At 58.3% G+C, this 13,980-nt stretch overlaps 5 protein-coding genes across 5 annotated transcripts; 3 read left to right on the top strand and 2 right to left on the bottom strand.

Annotated features, from left to right (window-relative positions):
* Positions 1-1,587: 1,587 nt before the first annotated feature.
* Positions 1,588-4,249, top strand: VTJ83DRAFT_2105 (uncharacterized protein; the record flags this gene model as incomplete). The annotated part of the gene is made up of 2 exons (XM_071008339.1): positions 1,588-1,672; positions 1,767-4,249. 2 exons carry the CDS (start codon positions 1,588-1,590, stop codon positions 4,247-4,249), a joined length of 2,568 nt encoding a protein of 855 aa, XP_070868645.1.
* A 652-nt stretch (positions 4,250-4,901) lies between these two features.
* Positions 4,902-5,413, bottom strand: VTJ83DRAFT_2106 (uncharacterized protein; the record flags this gene model as incomplete). Its single annotated transcript, XM_071008340.1, has 2 exons — positions 4,902-4,961; positions 5,174-5,413. 2 exons carry the CDS (start codon positions 5,411-5,413, stop codon positions 4,902-4,904), a joined length of 300 nt encoding a protein of 99 aa, XP_070868646.1.
* A 1,307-nt stretch (positions 5,414-6,720) lies between these two features.
* On the top strand, positions 6,721-7,246 carry VTJ83DRAFT_2107 (uncharacterized protein; the record flags this gene model as incomplete). The annotated part of the gene is made up of 4 exons (XM_071008341.1): positions 6,721-6,723; positions 6,791-6,838; positions 6,931-6,943; positions 7,041-7,246. 4 exons carry the CDS (start codon positions 6,721-6,723, stop codon positions 7,244-7,246), a joined length of 270 nt encoding a protein of 89 aa, XP_070868647.1.
* A 643-nt stretch (positions 7,247-7,889) lies between these two features.
* Positions 7,890-11,122, top strand: VTJ83DRAFT_2108 (uncharacterized protein; the record flags this gene model as incomplete). Its single annotated transcript, XM_071008342.1, has 7 exons — positions 7,890-7,904; positions 7,973-8,027; positions 8,089-10,134; positions 10,192-10,480; positions 10,543-10,652; positions 10,725-11,034; positions 11,092-11,122. The coding sequence occupies 7 exons, from the start codon at positions 7,890-7,892 to the stop codon at positions 11,120-11,122; spliced, it is 2,856 nt and encodes a 951-aa protein (XP_070868648.1).
* Positions 11,123-11,578: 456 nt separating this feature from the next.
* On the bottom strand, positions 11,579-13,610 carry VTJ83DRAFT_2109 (uncharacterized protein; the record flags this gene model as incomplete). The annotated part of the gene is made up of 3 exons (XM_071008343.1): positions 11,579-11,716; positions 11,787-13,453; positions 13,523-13,610. 3 exons carry the CDS (start codon positions 13,608-13,610, stop codon positions 11,579-11,581), a joined length of 1,893 nt encoding a protein of 630 aa, XP_070868649.1.
* Positions 13,611-13,980: the final 370 nt, after the last annotated feature.

Consider the following 13,980-nt stretch of genomic DNA (forward strand, 5'->3'; position numbering starts at 1 on the left):
ATATGCCCTGGGACAGTGGTGTGTGTCTTTGACGATCCCAAAACCTTGATCAACGAGATGTATGTCCGAGCAGAGTCCCTGCGCAAGACACGAGCCAAAGGTCCAAGGTAACAGCATCTAAATACTCCAATTACGCGTGCGCTGGTGGTAGTCGGGGCTAATCCCAACGTCGTTTTGCAGCCTGGAGATGTCTTTACGTAGTTGGTAGCCATATGTTTGCGATTCCGAGGTGCTGGGGTCATCACCTCGGTCCATCAGGAGGACCCGCAAGCTTGCCTCAGCTTGCTCAACTTGGGCTTAGCGGGGGACACTGGATGCAGCAACAGCAGGGCGGATGCCGCTAGGGCGGCGACCCAACGTTCGAGAAGTTCGATCCCCCAATGGAACGTCACCATCCACAGCCTCGGCCCCCTGACAGACGGAAATCTTATCCCGGACATGGGCGGCGACAAGATCCTGGAAACCGGGTCGAAAAGACCATGTTGCGCAGAACTGCTCGATGGACAGGAGGCTGTGCACAACGGAAGGAGATGGCACCGCGTTGATTGCGGGATGAGCACCCCAACGACGTTTTTGGGGCGGAGATGAGGTCCAAGTGCTGGGGGGATAACGGCGAGGGAATGGCTCCATTTTCTGTCTATGTACTGCGTAGGTGGTGGTTGGTGGTGTGGAGTAAGGTTGCAAGTGGAGAGCCACCTCTGAGTGCCGGGTGCGGGGAACCGATCGTCCACTGGAACTCCAGGTCTTGGGCAGCTCATCATATCTACTGTGGAGGCCGTGGAGAGGAGAGCTGCAGGCGGAAGAGACGCGTACCTTAGTCAAGAGGTTGAGAAGATCAGAAATCCGAGACATGCATCGAAGGTGCCTGGCTTCCAACCTTTGTCGCCCGGTGCTCCATGACCCTGGCCCTGGCCCTACGCACTAAGTAGAAATTAGGCCCCTGAGCTGCCCTGTCGCCTCGTGACCGAGGCCTTCCCATGGAGACGTGCTAGAACGAATGAGCATCGATTTCGCATCGCAAAACCGGTGGCTGGCGGGTGCCCTGACAAGCTGGATCGTCTCTGGATGGGGCAGCATTAAGCTAGCCCTTCACACAACATTCACAAACGTTCACAAGTGACTTGCAGCTAGGTACCTAGGGTGCGTGTGGGCTCTTGGGTTCCATTGTTTGTCCCCTGGCAAGGCCGGTCGCTGTGGGAACCCATGTTTGGGTTGGTGCATGGGCCAATCACAAGCCACGCCTCACCAGACAGCAGCTGCTCCTTCACCCGCCCGATGGACGGCCAGCTGCAGCTTGACTCATGCTTCGGTGGGCTTCCCTCTCCTGCCATCTGATTGCGTTTCATTCCGGCCTACCTACTACACACTACTGTACTCCGTGGCAACGTCCTCCGCATGAGACGTCGACGATAAACATTCCTGACGGTAGCCATAAAGCCGCACTGCAGCCAGCCAATCTCCGCCGCGCCCGCCCGACCTTTCCATCCATCATCGCATGCATCAAGTCCCTCCTTCGACCTACGCTTCAGCGTGTCAACAACGCCCGCTTCTGTGGACTGAGCCCGCTTCTTGGAGGCAGCAGCAGCCATGTTTGCCCGTGGAACGTCGAAGGAACACGGCTCCAGAAGAGTGACGCCGCCGTCTCCTTCGTACATGACGAACGAGCAGTTTGGTAGGCCTTGATTCCAGCTTGCCGAGGAGACCCAAGCGTGGATGGATGGATGGATGGATGGATGGGTTGCCCCCAGTGCTGACCTCTTCGCCAGCGGCATATCTCGCTGAACTTCGTAACCATCGAGTCAACCGACCCGCTGGGGCTCGTCCTCCGCCTGCTTCCAAGTTTGACAATGGCGCCCCATCGTTGAGCACTCGATCTCTCGCCGGAATTGCGTCGCCCGCGCCGCCACCTCCTCCCACCCATCGTCACCAGCGCGCCCAGTCCGATGCAGACCCCTCTGCCAGCCGCCCGTTGCTCGCCGGTAGCATCAGATCGTCGTACTCCGCCCAGCCCGCCGGCAAGGATTACTATCCGGACCGCCCCGTGCAGCCGCTGAAGCCATCCGAGGTTGTGCCGAGCGCAACCTATATCGAGCGCGGCCAGAGATGGATGGAGAAGGAGGAGGCACACTCGCTCCGCCGAGCCATGGAGGATATGGACCTTAAGAGCGAAGCCCGCAAGGCCAAGCCGGAGGGCGAGGAGAGCGACGAGGAAAAACGAATCTACGACGCCGCCCTCAACGAGGCCGCCGAGCTGGTCTGGCAGCATCAAAACCCCGGAAAGGTGCCACAGCCTGGAGCGCCCTACAGATACCGGCCGCATCTTAGGAAGAACAGCTACGCCCACGCCCGCACCGCCAGCGTCGGTCGGTATGGCGGCGACGTGGCGCCGACGGGTCTTGCTCGGGACGCTCGTTCGCGCTCGGCCTCAGGAAGCTCTACTGATGGTGACGGTCCTCTCGGCCGGGTGTCGTTCAGCTCTTTGCCCCATGCTTCCACCCCTGAGCCAGAAGCGGGAGCGGGCCACAACACCGCTCGGGAGCCGAAATCGTACAGCGACATGCATTCTGGCTCCTTTGGGGTGCGGTCGAGGAGCAGGAGAGCCAACAGCGGCGAGGATAGGAAGCCGTTCTCCGGCGACCAGATCTGGGAGGAGCCGGACAACGAATCGTCCGATCGGCTGGCGGGATCGGTGCCGGACGACGCCGTCCGCCCGCTCCAACCCAAACCCAAGGAGCCTCTGAACCGGCTCCAGTCCACGCCGAGGGGGAACGCCGAGTCCAAAACAAACCCGTACTCCCGCTCTCCCTCGCCCGAGAAGATGGTGTCCCGATACGAGATCCACCGGAACCCTCCCACCCGGTCGCGAAACCCAGAGTACACAACGAATTACCCCCCTCCAGAGCTTCCGGCGCGGCGCGAGGACGTGCCTCGCAAGCACGGCATGGAGATCCGCAGCGACGAGATCAAGCAGGCAACCAGCATGAAGCTGAAGGATCGCAGCCCCAAACTGCCCATTCCGTCAGCCGTCAGCGATAGTCCTGGTCGACCTATCGTAAGCTTTGACAAGAACTGGAAGCCCCCAGAGGAGGCTACTGACGACAAGTCAGACGTCAGCCGAAGCGGCGGCGGGGCCAGCCACCCGATCTGCCTCACCCCGGGCCGCCTCCGCCGCCAGCAAACACAGCCGCAGCAGCAGCAGCCGACCCCGGCGATCCCTTCTATCGCTGTTTCGGACGTTGGTGCGTCGTCGCCGCCCGCGCCATCGCTGCCGAAGCGCGCACAGCCCCCTCTGCCCTCCATTCAAGTAGACGCTGCCCCCTCAGTCCCAATGATTGCCGTGTCTGATGCGTCATCGTCGGCGTCACCTCCTGCCATCGTCATCGAGCCCGAAGGGGCGAGCGGCGGTGGCGGTGGCCCGAGCATCCCCGTGATCGTGTCGCCCGACGACAATGACGACTCGACCAACTCACGCAGCGGCTCTCAGCGCCCGCTCCCCAACCCAACTCCTGGGGGCCCCCGCGTCCGGCGGCTACCTCGCGCACCGCGACCTGTCGGCAGCCGTGCCACCGCCCTCTGCCACGAATGTGGCCTACCTCTCGAGGGCCGTTTCGTTTCCCTTGCCGGCAGCGCGGAGCGCTTCCACCCGCAGTGCTTTACCTGCTACGCCTGCGGCACATCCCTCGAAGCACTGGAAATCTCCCCGGAGCCCGACGACCACCGTGCCGCCCGCCTCGAGCGCATCGCCCGCCGGGCCGCCGGCGAGGTCCTCCCCGAAGAGCCAGGCAAAACGGCTGCCGAGGATGGCGACGACCGCCTGCGATTCTTTTGCCACCTGGACTGGCACGAGCTGTTCGCCCCGCGCTGCAAACACTGCAAGACTCCCATCATGGGGGAGCACGTGGTAGCGCTGGGCGCCCACTGGCACTTTGGTCACTTCTTTTGCGCCGAGTGCGGCGAGCCGTTTGGCAAGGGCATGACGCATATCGAAAAGGACGGTTATGCGTGGTGTGTCTCTTGCCAGACCAAGCGCACGGAGCGCAGGGCGCCCAAGTGCAGAAAGTGTCGCAAGGCGGTGATTGGGCAGTACATACGCGCCCTGGGCGGAGAGTGGCATGATGAGTGTTTTCGATGCGCCGCTTGCAACGGCGGGTTTGATGATGGGCAGATTTTCCCCATGGAAGGCCGCGGTGAGCCAGGGGAGACGGTGGTGCTGTGCACCAGGTGTATGGAAAGGGAGTTAAAGGCGTGAGGTGGTTGGCAGTAAGGAAGAGGCGTCCCTCTCCTCCTCCATGGCTTTACGGAATCATGTCGCATTTGCAGGAGTCATGATCATTATTCGCATTTGTTGAGGTGTTTAGATCTTGTCACCGCCGCTGGAGTTGCGTAGATTGACCCTGGATGTCCCTACGAAATATACGAGACCATCTCCCATACCGGGCTTCATCTCCCAGGCCCATGGCGTGTGGCGTCTTGACCCCTACGGATTGAATCATGAGACGCGGACCATCATCCCCCAGCCTTTCTGTTGCCAGAAAGGGGACCGAGGAACGAGCCTTATTGTCGCTAAGAGCCACTAAATCTGCCTTTGGTCTCCCGGTCTCCCAGGCGGCGAGCTGCGACTGGGCAACACGGACCGGCCCACCCAATAGAAGCCATCGTTGAGACCTCAATGATCTAGGTATCACTGTAGCTTCCCCCTCTCCGATGGCGCCTCCATCACGTCCCTCCAAGTGGCCTGATCGAAAGTCAAAAAAAAAAAAAAAAAACAAGCACGCAACCCGCCTGTTCGCCGTTCCCCCATGTCTCAACCCAAAGCGCCAAGTATCACCCAACGACCCAGCTCTTTCCACCAACTTGACTTGTCGAGAGTTTCTGTTCTTTTCTTTTTTCGTGTCCTACGCTCAGCAGCCGCCGACCTGCTCTTGGTGAACTTCGAGGGTATCGCCGTCGGCCATCTCGAGCTGGAGAGAGAACGCGAGGTTAGCAGCCGAGCTCTATTTTGGCATCTAGGAGGTGGGGAAGGGGGCGGAGAGGGAGGCAAGTCGGTAGGGTGGTAGAGACGGGTAGAGACGCAGATAGCAGGCTCCTGGAACGAGGCGGGCCTCGCGCGGGGGGGGGGGGGCGCCGCGCGGCGCTTCGCTATTGCCAGCAGAGAGCGACAGGGGAGACGTACGGTATCTGGCGTATCGGTGGGCTGGACGCGCTGGCCCTCAAACAGGAAACGGACCGAGGCGAGCGTCTTTCCCTGGCGCTCGCAGAACGCCGTCATGAGCTTCTCAAGCTTAGTGGTCCGCTTGATCTTGAAAAAGACTTCGTTGTTGTTGTCCGTGACCTTGATGTTGAGGTGTTCAGTGGGCGGGGGGGCATCGAAGCCGGGCTGGGCCGGGCTGCCATTTTCAGCGTTATCGGCCATGGTTGATTCTTGAGGTGAGGTGTTGACCGTGCGAAGTCAAGGAAGAGATGGGTGGTGAGAGAATGGCGGGGTCGGAAACTTTGAGCTCTGCGAGGATGTTTTTTTTGGTGGTCAGTCGTCTATCAAAGGTGGTGGTTACGAGAGGAACTCAAGATGCCACGCTGCGAGAGAGGGCTCTGCGCAACGGCCTGAGGGAAGAGAACAGGCAAGCCGGGGTGGAAAGGCGTGGGAGCCTGGAGGTGGGGGGGGGGGGGATCGCAGGACGCTTCCAGTCAGAGAAGCTTGGTCTTACCCTCAACCTGTTTGCACTTTGTAGGCTTTTGGTTGGCTGGAAGACTGGCGGAGTTGAAGGACAGAGAAGACCAGAGTACTGAGCGAGGCGTCGAGATGGGAAGGTTGTTTCGAACGGTGTTCAAAAGTCCTTCAGGTTGGTTGTCGCGGAGGGATGGATGGTTCAATGTGGTGAGGTGGTGGCGTCGGCGGGGCTCACGGGGCGACGGGTCCGGTGGGGCCGACCTGGCAGCCTCCGTTCAAAGCTGTTGAACGTTGGAAATGCCGGCACAATGAACACGCAAGGCCATGGCGCTGTGGGGCTTTCGAGAGCTGAGGTACCTTACACTACTTACGAACCTGGAAGGTTAGGCCTTAGGTAATGTCGAGAAGAGCTTCTCCTGTATCATCTGCATTGTCTGCATCAATTGCACCCTCCTCCTCCTCTTCTTCCTCTTCTTTTCCCTACACAACTCGGAATGGTGGACTCCCAGAGTTGCTTGTTGGACCATGTCATGATGTATTAGAGAGGAACACGACCAACATCTGCGGCAGACAAGAGCTTCGTAAGCCGAAGTTACCTCTTACCGCATGCACCCGTGGATGAAATCTCGTGAAAGAGAGCCGGTCACAACTGCTCGGTCAATGGGCCATCGAAGGTAGCTAATCATCCACCGCATCGAGCATCACAAGATTATGAAGCCAAGGACCGGTGATTTCCCTTCCTCCTTGCACATCGAACCAAGCACACAGCATGGAAGAAGTACAACGAAACGGAAGTCCAGCTTCTAAGGTCACAGCTTATATGGGTGAAGTTCAGAGTGTTGGGTGGGACAGACTTCCAGTCAGCTCGTGCTGGATAGCAGGGGTCCCCGACCTGACATCACTTTTCTCAGGATTTCAGGAACCTCCCTGGCACTGTTTTTGGGGACTTGACTTCTAACCCCCTGGGATTTTCATCCATCCATAACACTCCAAGACGGGGCGAGGCAGCCCGAGCAGCAACCCCGCTAGGTATAGGTATTACACTGGACACAATGGTCGGTGACCATCTTCTCCAATATCTTGGTGGAGCTACCGAGGCTAACCAAGTTTGCTTGCCTTCAGGGACTCGAGCAAGATCTCCAAAGCGACCCTCCATGCCATCCAAGAGCGGTACGGTACCTGGTCCTGGTTCTCGTCCTCGTCCTGGTCCTGGAACTCGACAGACAGCCAAATGCCATGCTGACCCAGAGAACACACTCCAGTGCGCAATTCAAGGTACATCAACGTGTCTTGCAACTTTCCTCCCAGCCAATCTTCGTTGCTGAGCTGCCTGCGTGGTTTTGTTGTCCACCTGCTGAGCTGGCGTTTGCAGACTGCCTAACGAAGAATGGATACAACGAGGCAAGGTGTACCAAGGTTGTTGACGCCCTCTACGAGTGCTGCCGCGTCTTTTACGAAAGGAATGGCGACCAAGCAACATCAGCAAGCTGTCCAAGGGCAAGCCTGCTGCGCCTGAAGCTCGAGCAGAGGAAAAAAAGACCGACAATGAGACATGAAGTGGGCGGGAAGTGGCACTGAGAAATGTATCACCGTCCAGATATGTCCACCTGAAAAGGCCGGAGAGGCATCAGGCAACTTGAACGGAAGTGAAGCATCTCTCTAGGCTATCATTGAGCGCGCAAGAGGTCGTCCGACCTGAATAAGCAATGAAGGGCTTATCCCGAGACTCTAATATGAATGCCATTGACATTGGGAAAGAAAAGAGAAAAAAAGTCCTCAAAATTTCCAGCCTGTCGTGGGGTTTTCAACCATTCGGCGAAGTGGGGCTTTTGGTCCGTGCTTCACAGTGTGATGGATGGACCGTGCACTGGGCCAAGTTGATTTTCGGTGACGCGACGCGATCGCAAGTCGAGGATTCAACGGCAGCCAAGTGAGTGGACTCTTCCATACCAAGAGCGCAAGGTACACGCTGGGCTTGGAGAGCAATACACCTCACCCCGGGCAGCTTTTCCCTCCTCTCTGAGCCGGCGGGCAAGCGACTCATCTTTCTAATCAATCGCCCGCTCAGCAGGATGCGATAGGCGACGCTTCCAAAAAGCTCCCAGTCTCCGTGTTTTCTCTCCCAACCAGCTTGGGTCGTCCACAAAACCACCTCCCCCGTCGCCGTCCATCCCTCCTTTCCTTGTTCTCGTCTTTCAATCAACCACGACCATTCCTTACCATGGCGCCGGTCTTTGTAAGTAGCCTCATGCCTCCTCCAGGCGGCGCAACCTGCCAGCCGTTTTCTGACCTTGCCTTTGCCAGGACTATCCAGCCTCGCCGGAGAGCTCTCGGTCAGAGTCTTCAAGCCCGGCTCAAGGTAGACCCCCGCGAATTGGTTCTTTCCAGCGCTTCTCCAGCCAACTAAGGTGTCATTGTAGGGACAGCAGCCGACGACATGGAGGGCCTAGAAGCTACTTATCAGGAGGGCACCCTCCGGGCAGGGGAGGAAGTCGATTACTTCGCCGCCCAGCTCGATCGCTACAGCACCGACTTACCAGGACCGCCAGCCGACCAGCGCGCCCAAATCTTCAAGCTTGTCGAATCATACTATGCCTACACCCGCAAGAGAGCAGATGACTTGCGTCAGCGCCAACCGCGAAAGCGGTCCTCTCGTAGCGCCAGCTGGAAGACCGGCGCATCTGGCATGGTCGCTGGTATGACGGACGATGGCGCCTCTTCAAACTTCCCCGAGAACGTGCGTCACGCGGAGGAAGAGGCTCAAACTTGGGACCTCCTCCGGCGAGTCCTGCCACTGCGCTATCGCGGCCAGACCGCAGCGCAGCTCAGACACGCCGATGACTTGTCGAATAGAACACGTGGGCAGTGGTGGAACGACTTCCTGATCTCGGATTCGGTTGCGCGAGAGAGGAAGATTGTGCTCGAATGGCTTCAAAGCAGCGCCAGCCACGGCCCACCTATCGACGAGGTAGTCAGCGACCTCCAGCGAAATGCCGAGAGGGGCGACATAGTGGCTCACGGATGGCTCCATACCCGCCACAAAATTAAGCTGCAAAAGAGGGTCAACGCTTACCAAGGCGTGTTGGATCCTCACGATCGGGCCGCCTCCCAAGCGCACTTGGCCTCCAACACTCTCGTCACCCAGCTGGATCCGGACGCTGTCACCCGCCAGGCCCGCAAACTGGAGCCCCAGGACGACTCCTTCGAATCCGCCATATGGCTTGGGTGCTACGAAATGCTTCGCCGCGGCTGCTCCATGGCTGAGATCCGCGACTGGTGCGCCGAGAGAACCGAGCTCTGGAGGGCTGCTTCAATCGCTCCCCTGCCCCTCTCGAATCCCGAGGATGAAGAGCAGCCGGACTTTGATCCGAGTTCGTTGGTGCTTTGGAGGCGCATGTGCTATGCCGCTGCGAGAGACGGCGGAACGGGTCGCTACGACCGGGCAGTCTACGGCCTGCTGGCTGGCGACCTTGAGAGCGTGGAGGCCGTGTGCAAGTCCTGGGATGATTTCCTCTTCGCGAACTACAATGCGCTTCTCAGGACGCAGTTCGACTCGTATCTCATCAAGCACGGCGGAGACGGCGCAGCTCGAGCCGCCCAGCAATTCCCCTCGTTCAACGCCGTTCTGCACCACAGCGATCCGACGACGGTTGGCAAACGTCTTGTTGCCAAACTCGAGACCGGAGACCAGACCAGGAAGGAGGCTTTGCGGCCTGTGAAGGTGCTTCAGGGGGCCATTGTCGCCAACGATCTGGACCGCTACCTCCTCCATCAAGGACTAGCGCTGGCCAGGCACGCAAATAGGATCCAACCGTCAAAGCTGATTCCAAATCTTGAGATCGCTGGACGCGAGGATATCAACGACGCCAAATTCTTCGACCTGACAGACCACAACGGCCTCCGCCTCGTCGCCCACGTCCTCATCATCATCTCCACCCTTGACCGCCTTGCTGGCTTCAATAGGGACCGGGGCGCGATGCAAGCGCAACAGCACTCCCAGGAGCACATCATTGCCGCCTACATCAGCTACCTGCGTCTTGCAGGCCTCGAGGAGATGGTTCCGCTCTACAGCTCCAAGCTTCACGGCGAGCGAGTTTACGAGACCCTGAGCAGGAATCTCATCCACATCGTCGATAACGAAGCCCGGATCAACCAGCTCACCATCATGAAGAAGTTGGGGATCGATCTTGGGGAGTTCGTCAAGACACAGCCGGCCATTTATCTGGAAGATGTCGAGGACGACCAGGCCAAATGCGTGGCCAAGGACGCTTTCAAGATCCTCGAGGACGGGCCTCCAACGCTCAAGTACGGCCGGATAGTCAAGCCCGATTTCTTTGGCGAAGATCCTGAGCTGGTCGACCCCGAAGACGACCTCATTATCCGCTCCATGGAATGGCTTCTCATGTTCCCGGAGTACTTTGTTGAAACCTGCACGTATGCAATCCGGATTTACAAATACTTCCTCAGTATGTGGTGATGACCTCTCTCCCTTGGCTATCCCATCAACGACTAACGGGGTACAGAACGGGCACGTCTACGCGCTGCGCGCCAATTCGCCGAGCGGGTTTCTGGCCAGGAGATCATTCGGGCCAAGTGTCCTCTTGCTCCTGTCAGGCCCGTCACCGAGGAGCTCGGCCCCGGCTGGTTCGACGACTTCGTGAACGCCGACCTTCCCCTTGACTTCCTGGAAGCGTGCCGCATGAGCAAGGACAGGCTCGTGGGTCTTGTGCGGAGAGTATGGGAACTTGAGTGCCTTGTGCGAGCGCTTGATTCGATCGAGACTCTGTCGTCCCTGGCCGGACTCAGCAGGGAGTATGTTGGCTGTGAAAAGATTTTGACGTTCTCGAGTTCTGCTGGCTAACGTTGTTCAACAGGGAAACCTCCACGTCCCGCGAAATGTGGCAGCACACGGGCAAAGAAGTCCGCACCGCTAAGGACTGCATGAAGCCCATCTTCCAGACCTGGCTCCTGGGGTCGAATGATGGTAAGGCTGATTGACCTACCCCTTCCCATAACTAGGTCCCGCAACGAAACTAACGATGCATCTCTGATTCAGAACCAGAAGACGACGACTTCAAGGCTCTCCGCGAAGCCTATCTCCCGGAAACGGTCCTGGCCTACATCAGCTGCCTGCAGTTCGTTGGCACGGCTCTTTCCAGAGATAACCTCCTGGAGTGCATGGAGCTGGCGGCCAAGATTGCTGAGAAGGACTCGAACGTGGCTGAGGAGTTTAAGAAGTGCGGCAGGATGCAGGAGCTTGTCGAGTCGTTTGCGTCGTGCAGCAAGGCACTGGCGGTCTGGATGAGCGATAAGAAGCCGGGATCGCAGGCGGGGTCGTCGTCGAAGAAGATGAGGGAGAGCGGATGGTATGTCTTTCCGAGCCGATACGACGGAAACAGACGTGAGCTGACGTTCTTGTGCAGGTCGCGAGAGCTTTGGGTCGTTAAGCCGTGAGCGGAATATGGTTCGCTTCCTCTCCTGGATGGCTGTTTGGTTGGAAAGGGATCTCTCGTGCGTGCCTCGCCCCGGGTGCAGGCTCGGGTCTATGACGTTGGTTTCTAGCGTGGCAGGGAAGATTGTGTGGCTGATACAATACAGCTGAAAGTGAGCATTCGCCAACGGCCATGTATTTTCTTTCTGGGTGAGATATGGAAGGCGCTTCGGTTAGGTCGGGAAGGATAAGACAGCATTTTGCTACCTTAGTAAGGACTCGCTCCTTAACAACACCTCAAACACATTGCCAAGCTGGCGTCGAGCCTCGCTATCGCAAGGGAATACTTGCGTGGTGTTCCATGGTGGGTGTCTCGGGCGGCTCGGGGACACAGCAATCACAAAGTCAAATATGGGGGGGGTCCAGCAAGAAGGGCACAAGACGTTCCATTCCCGACGGGATCTTCCATTTGGCTATGGCTACACGATGTCGATGTTGATGATCTTGATGTCCTCAATAGGCTTCTCCTTGTACGTCTTGACGTTTTCGATCCTGTGGATGACGTCCAGTCCCTGAACGGCGCGGCCGAAGATGGTGTGCTTGTTGTCCAGCCAGGGCTAAGGCAGAGGGTGTTTGTCAGAACCATGGGATCGAGATGCTTGGGGAGGCGGGGAGAGGCTCGCTTACCGTCTTTTCGGTCGTGATAAAGAACTGGCTCCCGTTGGTGTTTGGCCCGGCGTTTGCCATGCTCACCGTGTACGGCTTGTCGTGCTTCAGGCTGCTAAACTCGTCCTCAAACTCCTTGCCCCAAATGCTTTCGCCGCCGGTACCATCGCCGAGCGGGTCGCCACCCTGGATCATGAACTTGCGGATGACGCGGTGGAAGATGGTGCCGTTGTAGTATCCCCGCCGCGAATGCGTGACAAAGTTCTCGACGGCTTTTGGCGCAGCGTCGGGGAAGAGGCGGATGTGGATGTCGCCGTACGTGGTGTGGATGACGGCAGCGGTGCCCGTCTCGGCCTTCTTCTTGGCCTCGGCCGCTTTCTTGCCGCCGAGGATGGTGGGTTTCTCATTCTGCACGTCTCTTGATGTCTTGGAGACTTCCTCGTCGTTGGTGAACATGTAAAAGCGGACCTTTCCGATGCCTGTCGCGACGAGGATGGGGTCACGCGTCTCGGAGTCTTGGAGAAGGGGGTTGCTTGATGCGGCCATGGCCACGGTTGTTGTGTCCTTTCTTTGGGGCTGGCCTTGGTACAGAGCCACAGAGAGCGGGCGGAAACCTTCGTCTCGACCATACACCTTGACAACCTTGTTGGTGTAGGTGTTGAGGACCTTGACTCCGAGGTAGGAGCCATACAAGATGAAGTGGCCTGACTCATCAAAGACGATATTGAACTTATCGCGCAGCTCTGGTGACTCGACCTCGCGCTCCTGGGCGAGCCGGCGCCCAAACTCAACCGAGTCCAGCTTCTGCAGCGCAGTTCCAGCCTGTTGCATATCCTCGATGACCTGGAGGGATTCGTCATATGTTCGCTGCAGCTGCGCCGAGGCGAAGTCGAAGATGCGGATCTTTCGGTCGGGGAACGACATGGTGGCGAAGCGACTCCCGTCCGGTGACAAGGTGACGGAGGTCGGCACAGACTTTGCTTTTTTGAAGTCGAAGAGATTGGTCGAGCTCTTGTACTTGAAGACGTTGTCGGGCTTCTCGTAGGAGCCCCCTGGCCTCCAGTATTCCACCATGCCGCCCTCATCCGCAGATATGACGCAATCGAACCTATCGTTGTAGACCATCAGGGACACAGGACTCCGGTGCAGGCCGGTTATGGTGTGAATTGGCTGCAGGTTTTCGCCGCGGCCGTCGTAGATGCGAATGCTGGGCTTCGGCTCGCTGTCGGAGATGGCGAGAAGAGGCAGAGATGAGCCCTTCTTATGGACCCAGCAGACACACCTCGGTTCGTAGTCAAGCTGGAGGGCGGCGAGGAGATCAAAGGTCACCACATCAAACAGCTTCACTGTCTTGTCCACACCGGCGGTCGCAAAGCTCCGGCCGTCCTGGCTGCAGGACACGGAGCGGATGTGCCCCTGGTGAGCCTTGAACTCTTTGACGAACTCGATTCCCTCGGAAACCTTCTTCCAGAACTTGACCACGCCGTCGACGGATGTTGTGATGAGGAACTCGGTGATGGGGGTCAACAGGATGAAGGAGAGCTGTTCCTTGTGCATCAAGGACTTCGAGTAGCGGCCGGATTTGGGAAGAGCGGAGATGTACAGCTTCTCGTAGGGCAGGACGCGGCGTTTCTTCTTGGGGGCTGCGGAAGGCAGCTGAGGGCCCATGTCGTCGTCCGAGGAGCTGTCTGTAGATTTGCCGTCAGCCTGAGCAAAGGATTGTTAACGAATGGGTAGGGAGACAACTGAAAGCGTACCGGAGCCATCGTTGCCGTTGTCGCCAGCGAAATCGGCGTGGCTGCGCTTGTTCGACTTGACATCGTCGTCCTGGTTCGTGTCGGCCATGGTGAATAGCAAGCGGTTTTGTCTTGTTGGCCTGCTGGGGTGGCTTGAAGAAGGGAGACGTTGAAAGATGTCGCTGTTCCGTCGCAAGGATGACACTGGGGACGCTTGGCGCGCCTCTCAGCGCGTCGAGTGGAGCACGGCCCGGGAACCTTGAGCGACCATCAGCTGGTGTGGGGCCGGACCTGCACCCGGGCGTCTCGCAAGAGAGCCCGGAGGCGATCTCCGAGACCTCGAGCTGTGAGATCCATTCTCTCAAGGATTGAATGGACCGAATCAAAGGCACCCGTTGAAGGGGATTACCTGTGGTTGAGCTGCTTCACACGAAACTGATCTTGATATCATTCATACAAAGGGAAACTCGATGACCTTT

This window comes from Remersonia thermophila, chromosome 2 (assembly GCF_042764415.1).
Source record: "Remersonia thermophila strain ATCC 22073 chromosome 2, whole genome shotgun sequence".
In the NCBI taxonomy this organism is placed as follows: Eukaryota; Fungi; Ascomycota; class Sordariomycetes; order Sordariales; family Chaetomiaceae; genus Remersonia; species Remersonia thermophila.